Source organism: Mesoplodon mirus (genome assembly GCF_964341445.2).
Source record: "Mesoplodon mirus genome assembly, chromosome: 5".
NCBI classification, from domain to species: Eukaryota; Metazoa; Chordata; class Mammalia; order Artiodactyla; family Ziphiidae; genus Mesoplodon; species Mesoplodon mirus.
In genome coordinates, this window is record NC_138980.1 from 148,917,652 (window position 1) to 148,933,404 (window position 15,753).

General features: G+C 37.5%; 1 protein-coding gene across 3 annotated transcripts in view; it reads right to left on the bottom strand.

Annotated features, from left to right (window-relative positions):
- Positions 1-763: 763 nt before the first annotated feature.
- The window catches only part of GHR (growth hormone receptor), a gene marked incomplete at its 5' end in the record, with an annotated part of 284,082 nt that continues 269,092 nt past the window's right edge, over positions 764-15,753 (bottom strand). For all 3 annotated transcript variants that reach the window (XM_082622357.1, XM_082622356.1, XM_082622355.1), the window contains 2 exons: positions 764-3,799; positions 10,681-10,750. In XM_082622357.1, coding sequence (XP_082478483.1) covers positions 2,822-3,799; positions 10,681-10,750 — 1,048 coding nt within the window. In that variant the 3' untranslated portion in view covers positions 764-2,821. The remainder of the gene's footprint in view (positions 3,800-10,680; positions 10,751-15,753) is intronic.

The following is a 15,753-nucleotide window of genomic DNA, read 5'->3' on the forward strand; positions in this document are numbered from 1 at the left end:
CCTCCCCCAGTTCTGTGGAAGTCTTGCAGTCAAACCCTGCTGGTCTTCAAAGCCAGGTGCTCTTGGGGCTCCTTTTCCCAATGCCAGACCCCCAGCCTGGGTAGCCTGACATGGGACTCACAACTTTCACTACTGTGGGAGAACCTCTGTGATACAATTATTTTCCAGTTTGTGCGCTGCCCACCTGGTGGGTATGGGATTTGATTTTATCGTGATTGCACCCTTCTTGGAGCTGGAGCCTCCAATGGGGGAATCTCTGCTTTATGGCTTTACTGCTCTTAGGCTCCTACACAACCTACCTAACCAGCTTCCCTCCCAGCCGTGACTTCTTATTGGCTTCCCATTATGACAAGGAGCTAGTCTGACAAACTGACTTGTTCTAATGTGTGAATGGTAGAGGGAGAGCTGTTTACCCCTCCCCTCTTTCTAGGCAACATGCTCAAACTCTCCCCACTTCACAAACACCCCCACATGCGTCATGTATGCTTTGATGCATCCAAAATATGGCTCTAAGCGTCCAGGCAAGGCAGCAGGGTATTTTTGAGCTGGGCTCGTGTTTATTCAAAAAAAAAAAAAAAAAAAAGGGAAGGAGCTGTCTCCTCTGCTCTATATTTTAGCACAGAACAAAAATCTTCACACACATTGCTACTGTGTTTAAACCAACTGTGCTATGCTCCCCTTACAAGGAGAAGAACTGAGTATGCAGTCTGATTTAGGATGCTTTTCCTGTGAGTGTTTGACAATAGAAGCATACCATCACAAATCCAAGAAAATAAATTTATTAAACTTTGAAGGAAAAAAATCCACAGACATAAAGAAAGTTAAATATAAACTGCAGGACACAACTAGTCATACTAGTGAATAATGGCTTGTGTGGCCAGCAAAGTACCAAAATGACATTCGGAGACCGATTGAGGTATTTAGCTATTTTTGGCTATAGAAATGTTGTCAGCCTATTGTGAAATAGTAAGATAGTTTTCCCAACACACAGTTTTAAGTTGAATTAGGTTCTACATTGATGAAACTGTCTATGAATCTAAATTATGTAGCTCTTAGAGAAAACCGTAGCAGCAAGGTAGCAGAATATCTATTAAACATCTATTACAAAGTAACATGTTGAACTTTAAACACCCAATTCTAGCTTTTCACTGTCCTTCCTGCAAGAAAGAGGGAATTTAAAATTGCCAACCATTAAGCTTGTTTCCTAAAAAGGTATGGCAAGTACTAAAGTTAAAGCTAACTTTAAAGTTTTATTAACCTTTAAAAAATACTTAAGTGAGAAGCATTCTTGAGTGAGATGAGTCTTCTCTTTTTGAACAAACCTTTTGAGGAGCAATCCCAATGCTCCTATGAATGATGTTTAGGTTATTAAGATATTGAACAATAACTTATAATTTACTCAGGCTGCTTCTTTTTCTTCTGACTACCCACTTTAAGGCCAGTCCACTCAGAGGGGAAGTAAAAAATGATGAAACTTCTTTTATTACCTTAAATAAATCCTATAAAAGATTTGGTAAGGAAGAAACTTTCTGCTATGGGTTTAAATAAATTTTTTAGTTATCTTCGGGATTTAAAATCTTGTTTTTTCTTTTTTTTGCTACCATGAATAATTAGTATGTGTCTGGCTATAGGCTGTGAAAGAAAAACCTTTTTCTTGAACTTTTATTCCATGATCTGGTTAACTTCACTTCGACCAGCTTCAACTTACAAAATGCTTCTTGTACCTATTCCTTCCTTAGGTAAATATGAACTAAGAGACACTGTGGCCAAGGTTCTAAGGCTTGACTCTCATGATCTGAGTGCACTAAGAAGCTCCTTCCCTGTGCACTGCAGTGATTAAGCATTCTGGGTCAACAGGAACCAGCTATGATTTCTATTCTCTTAGTATGCAGTGCTCTGACATGAACCAAAACTTGGGTAAGAAAAGGCTTTTTGTTCATTTGTGTTGTGGGTTGTTTTTTTTTTTTTTTTTTTTGGTTCATGATAAGTTGACCTGTGCAAACATTTTAAAGTTTTCTAAGTTAACAAATATCTGTTTACAAATTCAGATAAGATGAACACATTCCAATAATGCAGCTAACTACAATCATTTTAGAATCATTTAAAGAGTTTTAGGAGGTATAAAAAGGGCCTTGTAAAAAACTAGTTTTTCTTCAGGTGCGTTGACCAAAGCATTAAACCAGCTTTAGACTGCAGTTACTACATTCTTTAGATGGGTCGGCATGAGCTACAGTACACCGTGTATAGTGTAATAGAAAATAGCCATGCTTAAAGTGTAAATTATTAAAAATACCTTTAGCCATTTTATGTCAAAATAAATGTTTTACATATCCAAACTATTTCTTGTCTTCTTACCTATAATTTTAGTTCCCAATTATTTAAAAAAATTAGCCTGTGCTATGATTTGCATTCAATCGTCCTGAACTGCAAAAGCCACCTGATTTTTCGCTTTTTCAAAAAGCATGATTAACTATAGATTAAAAAACGTAGCCATTCAATGCTTAGTAGCACAAAATTAACACCCACAATAACAAGACAATCACTGCCACTAAACAGTCTTTGAGACAATTCTTTAAAATATTTACAATTCACAACAAGAATATCTATCTGATGAAGGGTTCTTCTTCTTTTTCTTTAATATCATGTTTCAACATTTCAGGAAAAGACATTTAGAATCCGTATCCCCCATCCTCAACTCCCACCCCCCTCCAAAAAAGGTTTAAACTTTGTTTTGGTTTAAGCATTCATGCCCTAGTCAACTCTTTGCTAGAGTAAATAGGTAACTCATTAAATATGTAGCTCATGGGAAATCGAAGAAAAGCTATGGCATGATTTTGTTCAGTTGGTCTGTGCTCACGTAGCCACATGACGAGAGAAACTCTTTGTCAGGCAAGGGCAGGGCAGTTGCATTGAGTACGAGGCCCTGTGGAGATTGTACTATATGAATGGAGGTATAGTCTGGGACAGGCATCTCAGAACTTGGAACACGTTCTGCTGTCCCAGACCTCCCAGCAGTAGTGGTAAGGCTTTCCGTGGTGATGTAAATGTCTTCCTGGTTAAAGCTTGGCTCTGCATGTGATTCAACTTCGACATGAGGGGCCAGGGCGATGCACTTTTTAGCGTCTGCCTCACAGAAGTAGGCATTGTCCATGATGAAGTTTGCTTGGCAGGGTGAGACCACTTCTGGATGCATGTCACACTGGGAGATCCCAGCCTTATTCTTTTGGCCCGGGGAAAGGACCACACTCCCTGCTGGTGTAATGTCACTTACCTGGGCATAAAAGTCGATGTTTGCCAATGAACTTGGATTGCTGAGCTGCTGCTGCGTATGGCCAGCTTGATGAGTTGACTCAGTTCTGCCAATAAGAAGTGATCTTGGTTTGTTTTCCTCTCCTAGGATAACACTGGGCTGCTGGCTAGCAGGGGCAGCATCATTAGAAGGTGAGTTATTTAGATTCTTCTGGTCAAGGCACAAGCGATCTGCTTCCCCTTTTAACCTTTGTGGCTGAGCAACCTCTGAGGTACCATCACACATATCACTGGCATTGAAATCAGTCTCCAGAATGTCAGGTTCATAACAGCTGGTACGTCCAGAGTCGTCATCCTTTGCCCCAAGGATATTAAGTGATTTTTCATGGTCATTGCTTAGAAGTCTGTCTGTGTCTGATCCTTCAGTCTTTTCATCGAGGTCATCAATATCTAGCTCAATAAATTCAACCCAAGAGTCGTCATTGTAGAATTCGTGTTTATAGTTGTCATGAATGGCTAAGATTGTGTTCACCTCTTCTAATTTTCCTTCCTAAGAAATAGAAAATGAAGATCTATGAAAAGAAACTCACAACAATTAAGTGATATAATAAATAACATTCAGAGCCTAATTAGTAACAAAACCATATAACAAATACATTAGTGAAGAACTTTTCTTTCTTTCTTTTTTTTTTTTTGCGGTACACAGGCCTCTCACTGTTGTGGCCTCTCCCATTGCGGAGCACAGGATCCAGATGTGCAGGCTCAGCGGCCATGACTCACTGGCCCGGCCGCTCCATGGCATGTGGGATCTTCCAGGACCGGGGCACGAACCCATGTCCCCTGCATCAGCAGGCGGACTCTCAACCACTGCGCCACCAGGGAAGCCCTCTTTCTTTCTTTTTAAAAATTCTTTTCTATTATGGTTCATCACAGAATACCAAACATAGTTCTCCATGCTATACAGCAGGATGTTGTTGTTTATCCATTCCATATATAATAGCTTGTATCTGCTAACCTCAACCTCCCACTCCATCCCTCCCCTAACCCCCTCCCCCTTGGCAACCACAAGTCTGTTCTCTATGTCTGTGAGTCTGTTTTTGTTTCATACGTAGATAGGTTCATTTGTGTCATATTTTAGATTCCACATATAAGTGATATCGTATGGTATTTGTCTTTCTCTTTGACTTCACTTAGTATGATAATCTCTAGTTGCATCCATGTTGCTGCAAATGGCATTATTTCATTCTTTTTTATGGCTGAGTAGTATCCATTGTATATATGTACCACATCTTTTTTATCCATTCATCTGTCGATGGGCATTTAGGTTGTTTCTATGTCTTGGCTATTGTGAATGGTGCTGCTGTGAACATAGGGGTGCATGTATCTTTTTGGATTAGAGTTTTGTCTGGATATATGCCTAGGAGTGGGATTGCTGGATCATATGGTAATTCTATTTTTAGTTTTCTGAGGAACCTCTATATTGTTTTCCATAGAGGCTGTACCAACTTACATTCCAACAGTGTAGGAGTGTTCCCTTTTTTCCACACCCTCTCCAGCATCTGTTATTTGAGTTAATGATGGCTATTCTGACTGGTGTGAGGTGGTACTTCATTGTAGTTTTGATTTGCATTTCTCTAGTAATTAGCAATGTTGAGCATCTTTTCATGTGCCTATTGGCCATTTGTATTTCTTCTTTGGAGAAATGTCTATTTAGGTCTTCTGCCCATTTTTGGATTGGGTTGTTTGTTTTTTTGTTGAGTTGTATGAGCTATTTGTATATTTTGGAAATAAAGCCCTTATTGGTCTCATTGTTTGCAAATAGTTTCTCCCATTCTGTAGGTTGTCTCTTTGTTTATGGTTTCTTTCGCTGTGCAAAAGCTGGTAAGTTTGATTAGGTCCCATTTGTTTCTTTTTGTTTTTATTTCTATTGCTTTGGGAGACTGACTTAAGAAAACATTGGTATGATTTATGTCAGAGAATGTTTTGCCTATGATCTGTCCTAGGAGTTTTGTGGTGTCATGACTTAAGTCTTTAAGCCACTGTGAGTTTATTTTTATGTATGGTGAGAGGGTATGTTCTAACTTCATTGATTTCCATATGGCTGTCCAAATTTCCCAGCACCACTTGTTGAAGAGACTGTCTTTTTCCTATTGTATATTATTGCCTCCTTTGTTGAAGATTGACTATAGGTGTGTGGGTTTATTTCTGGGCTCTCTATTCTGTTTAATTGACCTATATGTCTGTTTTTTGTGCCAATACCCCTGTAGCTTTGTAGTATTGTCTGAAGTCTGGGAGGGTTATGCCTCCTGCTTTGTTCTTTTTCTTCAGGATTGCTTTAGCAATTCTGGGTCTTTATTGGTTCCATATAAATTTTAGGATTATTCTAGTTCTGTGAAAAATGTCATGGGTAATTTGATAGGGACTGCATTAAATCTGTAGTTTGCTTTGGGCTGTATGACCATTTTAACAATGTTAATTCTTCCAATCCATGAGCATGGGATATCTTTCCATTTCTTTGACTCACCTTCAGTTTCCTTTATTAATGTTTTATAGTTCTCAGCATATAAGTCTTTTACCTCCACAGTCAGGTTTATTCTTAAGCATATTTTATATTTTGGGGTGAGATTTTAAATAATATTGTTTGTTTACGTTCCCTTTCTGATATTCCGTTGTTAATGTAAAGAAATGCAACTTGTTTCTATATGTTAATCTTGCATCCTGCTACCTTGCTGAATTTGCTTATTATATCTAGTAGTTTTTTTTGTGGATTCTTTAAGGTTTTCTATATAGTATCATGTCATCTGCATATAAAGACAATTTTGCCTCTTCCCTTCCAATTTGGATACTTTTTATTTCTTGTCTGATTCCTGTGGCTAGGACTTCCAATACTATGTTAAATAGAAGAGGCAAGAGTGGGCATCCTTGTCTTGTTCCAGATTTTAGTGGGAAGTCTTTCAGCTTTTCACCATTGAGTATTATATTGGCTGTGGGTTTGTCATAAATAGCTTTTATTATGTTGAGATATGTTTCCTGTGTACCCACTTTGGTAAGAGTTTTTATCATGAACGGATGTGTAATTTTGTCAAATGCTCTTTCTGCATCTCTTGAGATGATCATGTGGTTTTTGTCTTCTCTTTTGTTTATGTGATGTATCACATTGATTTGTGTATGCTGAACCATGCTTGTGAACTTGGGATGACTCTTGGTCATGGTGTATGATCCTTTTTATGTGTTGTTGGATTTTGTTTGCTAATATTTTGTTGAGCATTTTTGCGTCTATATTCATCAAAGATATTGGCCTGTAATTTTCTTTTTTGGTGGTGTCTTTGTCTGGTTTTGGTATCAGGGTGATGGTGGCTTCATAGAATGTCTTTGGGAGTGTTCCCTCCTCTTCAATTCTTTGGAAGAGTTTGAGAAGGACTGGTGTGAGTTCTTCTTTGTATGTTTGGTAGAATTTGCCTTTGAAGCCATCTGGTCCTGGACTTTTGTTTGTAGGGAGTTAATTACATATTCTATTTCACCTTTAATGATTGGTCTATTCAAATTATCTACTTCTTGTTGATTCAATTTTGATGGGCTGTATGTTTCTAGAAACTTGTCCTTTTCTTCTAGGTTGCTGAATTTGTTGAGATATAATTGGTTATAGCGTTCCCTTGTGGTTTTTGTATTACTGTGGTATCAGTTGTTATGTCTCCTTTTTCATTTCTTACTTTATTTGGGTTCTCTCTCTTTTCTTCTTGGTGAGCCTGGCTAGAGGTTTTTCAATCTTGTTTACCCTTTCAAAGAACCAGCTCTTGGTTTTATTGATTTTTTCTATTTTTTATATCACTATTTTATTTATTTCCTCTCTGATCTTGATTATTTCCATCCTTCTGCTGATTTTAGGTTCTGTTTGTTCTTTTTCTACTTCTTTTAACTGGTAGATTAGGTTGTTTATCTGAGACTTTTCCTGTTTTTTTGAGGAAGGGCTGTATCACTATGAACTTCCCTCTAGGAACTGCTTTGGCTGCATCCCATAGATTTTTGTACAGTGGTGTCTTCATGGTAATTTTTCTCAAGGTATTTTTAAATTTACTCTTTGATTTCATTGTTGACTGATTGGTTTTTTAGTAGCATATTGTTTGGTAATCGTTTTTTTAGTAGCATATTGTTTAGTAGTCATTTTCTTTTTCTGTGGTTGATTTCTAGTTTCATGCTGCTGTGGTCAGAAAAGATGCTTGAGATACTTTTTATACTCAAGTTTGTTGAGGTCTGTTTTGTACCCTAGTATATGGTCAATCCTACAGAATGTTCCATGTGCACTCGAAAAGAATATATATTCTGTTTTTTTGGATGTAATGTCCTAAAAATATCAATTAGGTCTAACTGTTCTATTGTATCATTTAGGATCTCTGTTGCCTTATTTCCTTTCTAGAAGATCTGTGCACTGATGTGAGTGGGGTGTTAAAGTCTCCTACTATTATTGTATTCCTGTCAAGTTCTCCCTTTATGTCTGTTAGTATTTGTTTTATGTATTTGGGTGCTCCTATATTAGGTGCATATATGTTGATGAGTGTAAAAGTGTCCTTCTTTATTTTTCTTTATGGCCTTTGTTTTAAAGTCTATTCTGTCTGATATGTGTATTGCGATCCCCACTTTGCCATTTCCATTTGCATGAAATATCTTTTTCCATCTCCTCACTTTCAATCTGTGTCCTTTGCTCTAAAGTGGGTCTCTTGTAGGCAGCATATTGTAGGCTCTTGTTTTTTTTGGTCCAATCTTCCTCTCTGTGTCTTTTGATTGGAGCATTTAGTCCATTGACATTAAGGTAATTATTGATAGATATGTATTTATTGCCATTTTAAGCCTTGCTTTCCTGTTGATTTTTTATTTCTTCTTTGTCCCTTTTTTTCTTTTTGTTTTTCCCTTTTGTGGTTTGATGATTTTCTTTTGTATTATACTTCTCTTCTTTTTGGTTTTTGTGAGTCTGTTGTATGTTTTTGATTTGTGGTTACCTTGTTTCTCAAGTATGTAAATCCCATCCTATAGCTACTGATACTTGCCTTAGACTGGCAATCATATAGGCTCAAACACATTCTAGGAAATGATAAAAAAAAAACCCTACACTTTCTTACTCTTCTCCCTCACATTATATGATTTTGATGTTCTCTTTTACATCTTCGTGTTCATCCTTTTGCTGTTCACTGTGGTTATCATAAATTTCACAGAAATTTATTTTGATTTTTTAAAATTCATGTACTGGCTTATTTAGGTGATTTTCTTTCCAACTGTGATTTTCTCTTTCCTATATATTCTTACTTTTTTTCTATTTACAGAAGACCTTACAATATTTCCTTTAGGATAGGTTTAGTATTGCTGTATTCTTTTAGGTTTTGCTTGTCTAAGAAATTCTTTCTCGCTCCTTCTATTGTAAATAATAATCTTGCTGGGTAGAGTATCCTAGGTTGCAGTTTTTTCCCCTTTAGGACTTTGAATGTATCTTGCCACTTCCTTCTGGCCTGCAAAGTTTCTGTACAGAAATCAGCTGATAGCCTTATGCGGGTTCCCTTGTAATTAACTTTTTCTCTTGCCTTTAGAATCCTCTCTTTAACTTTTGCCATTTTAATTATAATCTTGGTGTAGGTCTGTTTGGTTTTACCTTGTTTGGGACCCTCTGTACTTCCTGTACCTGGATATGTTTCTTTCTTTACGTTTGGGAAGTTTTCAGCTTCCCAAATACATTTTCAATACCCTTTTCTCTTTCTTCCCATTCTGGGGTCTCTATTATGCATAGATTGGCATGCTTTATATTATCCCATAGGTCTCTTATATTGCTTTCATTTTTTTTTCATTTGGCTTTCTGTCTGCTGTCTTCATTAGGTGATTTCCATTATTCTATCTTCCAGGTCATTTACTCATTTTTATGTATTATTCATTCTGCTATTCATTGCCTTTAGTTCAGTTTTCATCTTGGCAAATGAGTTTAAAAATTTTTTTGGTTTCTTTTTATAGTTGCTACTTCCTTTTTATAGTACTCTGCATTCCTATCAATAGCATTTCTTAATTCCTTCAGTATTTTCATTATCTCCTTTTTGAAATCGGTGTCTATTAGACTGAAGAGGTCTGTTTCATTGTTCTTTCAGGGGAATTCTCAGTTTTTTAACTGGGAGTGGTTCCTCTGCTTCTTCATTTTACCTTATATCTCTCTTATTCTGTGAGTTTAGGAGAAAAAAATTATCTACTGTGGTCTTGGAGGGCTTTTATATGTGGGAGTGTCCCTGTGTAGTTTGTGTGGATTTAATATTTTGGTACAAGGGCTGTTTATAGTATTGATGCCAGTCACCTCTTTCCTCAGCATGTGCTGGCCATTATTCTCTTGATAGGGCGTGTGCAGATGCAGTGGCTGGTGCCTGGTCCTGGCATTCTCTGTGGCAGTAGCAGCTCATGTGCATCCCTGGAGCACAAAATGGGAGGCGGCTCACAACCACTCCTGGAGTCTGTGAGGGTGGTGTTGGTAGCTCATGACAGCTCTTAAAGCATGGGGATTGGGGGTGGTGGTGGCTTGTGATCGCTCCTGTAGCTTGTGTAGGCAGTGTCCTGCCATCTGAGAGCACGTGCAGGGAGAAAGGCTACAATGGCAGGTCTTGCCTCTCCTCTCGCACACCACCCAAACAATGGTACCTAGCCTCTAAGGTATCCCAGGCTTCCTCTGCGTACATCCTCTGGTGCAGTCGCACCAAACTCCAGCCCTGTCAGGCTCTTTCTGCACAGCCCACCACCTGAGTCCTCTCCCTGGGTCTAATCTCTGAAGCCTGAGCTTCAGCACCCAGTCTCTGCCCGCACTGGTGGATGTGTGTCTCCGGCCAGGGAGTGCTGAGCGGTGGCACTGACCATCTGCAGGTCTCTCTCCATTCTAGCTGCTGCAAAACCGGTTCCTGCATTTTCCTCCAAGGCTCTAAAAGTCCCACTCTGTCCTGGCTGATCTCCATGATGGTGAGGGGACTTCCCAGGGTGCAGGAATCTTTCCTCTTTCACAGCTCTCTCTCAAGGGGTGCAGGTCTCTTCCCAATTCCTTTCTTTTCTTTTTTCTTTTGTCCTACCTGGTTACATAGAAATTTTCTTGCCCTTTTAGAGGTCCAACGTCTTCTGCCAGCATTCAGTAGATATTCTGTGAGAATCGTTCCACATGTAGATGTGTTTTTGATGTATTTATGTGAGGCAGTGAGCTTCACATTCTACTACTCTGCCATCTTGATCCAGTAGTCAAGAACTTTTAAATACATAAGACATTCTCATAATTTTGAGTTGTATTATTTAAAAACGTTTTTTCCAGAAGGAATACAAAAAATAAAATGTAATACATATAGCTTACAAAAGGTCTCAACATAAGACATTATTGTTCAGGTATCATTTAATTAGTGTTATGTATAATTTAGATAATTTATTAATTACCTTGAGGAGATCTGGATCAATTCCTTTTATCTTTGGAACTGGAACTGGGGGTAGAATAAACATCTTAATCCTTGAAAACAAAATTTTGTTTTGATGTCAGTTATACATTCTCATTTCAAAAGATAGAAATAAAATGTTGACAGTATTATTACTAATATAAAGTAACAAAATTTGGAATAAGTATAATCGGAGAAAGGAGGAAGGCATGAAGCAATAAATGACAAGGCAAAACTATAGAATAAAAAAAAAACAACAAAAAACCCTCATCTGAAACCAATTTAAGTAAAATGCAGTTTTCTTATAACTTTTCTTTCATAATGTCTTTTATTGATAGACAGTCTTAGTATTGGAAGTTAGAAATTTAATTCCATCTGAAGCCAATTTCCATGTCAGTTATAAGGGAGGTAATTTTAATATACATCTCATCTGTAATTTGTAGAGGAAGGGAAGGGGAGGAGAAAGAGCCAATCCATGTGGAGCCAACATTATCTGTACCCTTAAAAAAGAGTGGGTTGGTATAAGTTGATACCACAAATCCACATGAATTATAAGATTATCCAAGGCAATCTCACTAACCAGGGTGTTATTGCACAGTTCATTTCAGTTAGGACAGACTAAATTTGAACTATCTCTAATCAATCAGTATGGATTTGTATACACAAGTCTATGATGCACTTAAAATTTCTGTTCCAAATATTTAAGTTACTTTTTGATCATAATTCATTTCAATATCTATCCTGCTTGTCTTGTGCCTGACTGTATCCCAAGCACTTAGAACAATTCCTGGCACAGAGAAGGTGCTCAATAAGCCATTTCTTGAATAACTTTGAGTAAATCATTTATCTATTTCATTAATGGTGTAACTAGAGTTTTCTTTTTTAAAGTCAACATTGTGGCTGTGGAATAAAGCTCAGATATGACTATAAAACACTGATGAAAGAAATCAAAGATGACACAAACAGATGGAGAGATATACCATGCTCCTGGATTGGAAGAATCAATACTATGAAAATGACTATACTACCCAAAGCAATCTACAGGTTCAGTGCAATCTGTCAAATTACCAATGGCATTTTTCACAGAATTAGAACAAAAAATTATACAATTTGTGTGGAAGCACAAAAGACCCCGACTAGCCAAGGCAATATTGAGAATGAAAAACAGAGCTGGAGGAATCAGGCTCCCTGACTTCAGACTATATTGCAAAGCTACAGTAATCAAGACAGTATGGTACTGGCACAAAAACAGAAAGATAGATCAATGGAACAGGATAGAAAGCCCAGAGATAAACCCATGCACCTATGGTCACCTAATCTATGACAAAGGAGGCAAGAATATACAATGGAGACAAGACAGCCTCTTCAATAAATGGTGCTGGGAAAACTGGACAACTACATGTAAAAAAAAAAAGAGTGAAATAAGAACACTCCCTAACACCATACACAAAAATAAACTCAAAGTGGATTAAAGACCTAAATGTAAGACCTGACACTATAAATCCCTTAGAGGAAAACACAGGCAGAACACTCTTTGACATAAATCACAGCAAGATCTTTTATGACCCACCTTCTAGGGTAATGAAAATAAAAACAAAAATAAACAAATGGGACCTAATGAAACTTAAAAGCTTTTGCACAGCAAAGGAAACCATAAACAAGACCAAAAGACAACCCACAGAATGGGAGAAAATATTTGCAAATGAAGCAATGGACAAAGGATTAATCTCCAAAATATACAAACAGCTCATGCAGCTCAATATCAAAAAGACAGACAACCCTATCAAAAAATGGGCAGAAGACCTGAACAGACATTTCAGCAAAGAAGACATACAGATGGCCAAGAGGCACATGAAAAGATGCTCAACATCACTAATTATTAGAGAAATGCAAATCAAAACTAAAATGAGGTATCACCTCACACCAGTCAGAATGGCCATCATCACACATTTACAAACAATAAATGCTGGAGAGGGTGTGGAGAAAACGGAACCCTCTTGCACTGTTGGTGGGAATGTAAATTGGTACAGCCACTATGGAGAACAGCATGGAGGTTCCTTAAAAAACTAAAAATAGAACAACCATATGCCCCAGCAATCCCACTACTGGGCATATACCCTGAGAAAACCATAATTCAAAAAAATTCGTGTACCACAGTGTTCATTGCAGCACTATTTACAATAGCCAGGACATGGAAACAACCTAAATGCCCAATGACAGACAGATAAAGAAGATGTGGTACATATATAGAATATTACTCAGCCATAAAAGTGAACAAAATTGGATCATTTGTAGAGATGTGGATGGACCTAGAGTCTGTCATACAGAGTGAAGTAAGTCAGAAAGAGAAAAATATTGTATATTAATGCATATATGTGGAATCTAGAAAAATGGTACAGATGAACCTATCTGCAGGGCAGGAATAGAAAGGCAGATGTGGAGAATGGACGTGTGGACACAGTGGGGAAGGGGAGGGTGGGATGAACTGGGAGATTAGGTTTGACATAAATACACTACCATGTGTAAAATAGATAGCTAGTGGGAACCTGCTGTATAGCACAGGGAGCTCAGCTCGGTGCTCTGTGATAACCTAGATGGGTGGGATGGGGGGGAGGGAGGTCCAAGAGGGAGGGGATATATATATACATATAGCTGATTCACTTCACTGTACAGGAGAAACTAACAACATTGTAAAGCAATTATACTCCAATTAAAAGAAAAAAGGAAAAAAAATAACATTGTGGCTCTGGAATAAAGCTCAGAGATTATCCATTCCAATCTGATTTTTGGGTATCAGCTGATATTCTACTTAGTGTGAATGAACGTTTTTTGAATGTTTCCACCACCTTTTTACATAATCCAAGGAATAAGCCAAATTCCATAAGTTGTGTTTGAGTAGACTCCACTAGGTTTACTCTGTGCGACGGTGTTGAATTGTTACTGATGAATAGAAGTTATAGAAAAAATTCATGTTATTAATAACTGCTACCATTTTTGAATGCTTATAAACCACTGTGAGATGTATCTTGCACTAAACTCTGGGTCGGCGAATTACGGACAATTGGCCAAATGTGGTCTGCCCTCTGTTTTTGTAAATAAAGTTTTATTGGAGCATGGTTATGTTCATTTTACATATTATCTATGTAAAATAGTTTGCATATCATCTATGGCTGCTTTCATGCCACAGTGGCAGAGCTGAGTAGTGGTGACAGAGACTGCATAGCCCAGAAAGCCTAAAAATTTACTGTTTGGTCATTTTTAAAACAACTTTGTCAACCCTTGCACTAAACATTTCATTTAATCCTTACCACTACCAGGGAGGCAGAAGACATTATCTGTGGACAGATTTAGATATTTAAGGAACATGTTCAAATCACACACTAATACTTGGCTCAGCTGGCGCTCAAATCCAAAGCAGCTGACTCCAAAACCTGGGCCCTTTGCCTTCTGTTGCACTGATGGGTTAACTTGGTTCTGCATCTCTAAATGAATAGTTCACAGGTTCAAACACACAGAAAAATGCAACAAAATCCCAGTTACAGGAGGCAAAGTTTTCTAGATGTCTAATGCTTTACTTTGTATGGGTGCCTCTTTTTTTTTTTTTTTTTTGAAGAGGATGATGCATTTAGGTACTTGTTGATAGCTTTCTAGGAGTTGTGGTTGACTTTAGGCCAGGGTGGCAGACCCTGCAGCTTGGAGGACCCAAGCCAGTCATGCAACTGAATATAGCGGGCCTGGTACAAAGTCATAGGGAGGGATGGGAATGGTGACAGAGAACATATGCCCTTTGCAAATGGGATGGTTGTTGGTCCTCTGCTTCAGCACATGTTGCCATGCAGGAATATCAACCCAGTTTCACTTGATCTCTGTTTTTAAAGATAACCTGGTAATCTGGATTTTTGTGTGAAAATTCCCTGTTTTATAAACACTTTGCAGGAAAACCTTTACTCCAAAATCAAAAGAACATAAAACAACAAAACATGGATCTGCAGGCTGAATTTGGCTTTCAGGTTGCCAGTTTGTCACTTCTGTTTTATGTTGATTCAGTTATTTCTTCCTGGATTAGCCATAGTTTGAAGGCTGGAAGAGGTCATATGGTGGGAGCCACAGAGTATACAATAAAGATAAACTGGCATGAAACTACGTTTCTGATTTTTCTATCATTTTATTCAAATCCAAATTACTCTATAAATTTTGCTAGAGTTGACTCTTAATGATCTGGACTAAGAAAGGGAGCAGTGGCTTGGTGTGTGAACTAACAAAACCTCAAGCAAAGACAAAGTGCACCTGAAGTCCTTTACAGTCCTGAAGTTCTGGGGTAAACTGGCATAGCACCTCATTCTTTGAGTTTCATTTTAATTGTTCTTTCCACACTTGCTGTCAGCTATTTTCTACCATTTCCTACTTTCATTAGAACATGGAAATTTAGACAATGATAAGGGTTTTTATGGGTACATGAGAAAAGAAAGGTTAATTGTTTTCCATGGAAAACTTAATTTAGAACAGGAAATTTGGCAGTACAAATTTCCAAAATTTTTCCCAATGTGGTGATTTTGACCAAGCGTCATAGTTAAGAACTTCATTATTCATAGAAAACACTCTTTTAGACAAAGGTTAATATATTTCCTTTGAAATTCTATTTGTTTGGAGGATTATTTTTTCTTCCAAATATTGTTAACTAATGTAATTTTAAGCAACATAACAAATTTGCTTGGTCTTCATGATGACTCGAAATTGACAACTAATGTTAAAAGTAAATTCCATTAAGTACATGGTGGGTTTATCTACTGCAGGTACACATAAATTAGCCCCATCGCCTAACTGTACAGATCAGTGAATTCAAATTAATCATCAGAATAATTTGACTCCTTTGCTGTTGGCATTGCTTAAATATATATATTACTTAAAATCCTAAATACTTATTTACTTATTTACTAACTCCCCCCCAATTGAAAAGTGTGTTATCCTGCTTTATAATACTTGTGTCTAAGATAGTAATGTTGCTAGAAAGTTAGATAGAAAATAAAATTCTACAGAGTGAATTTTGTTTTCTTCTAAGCTTACATTATAAAATTGG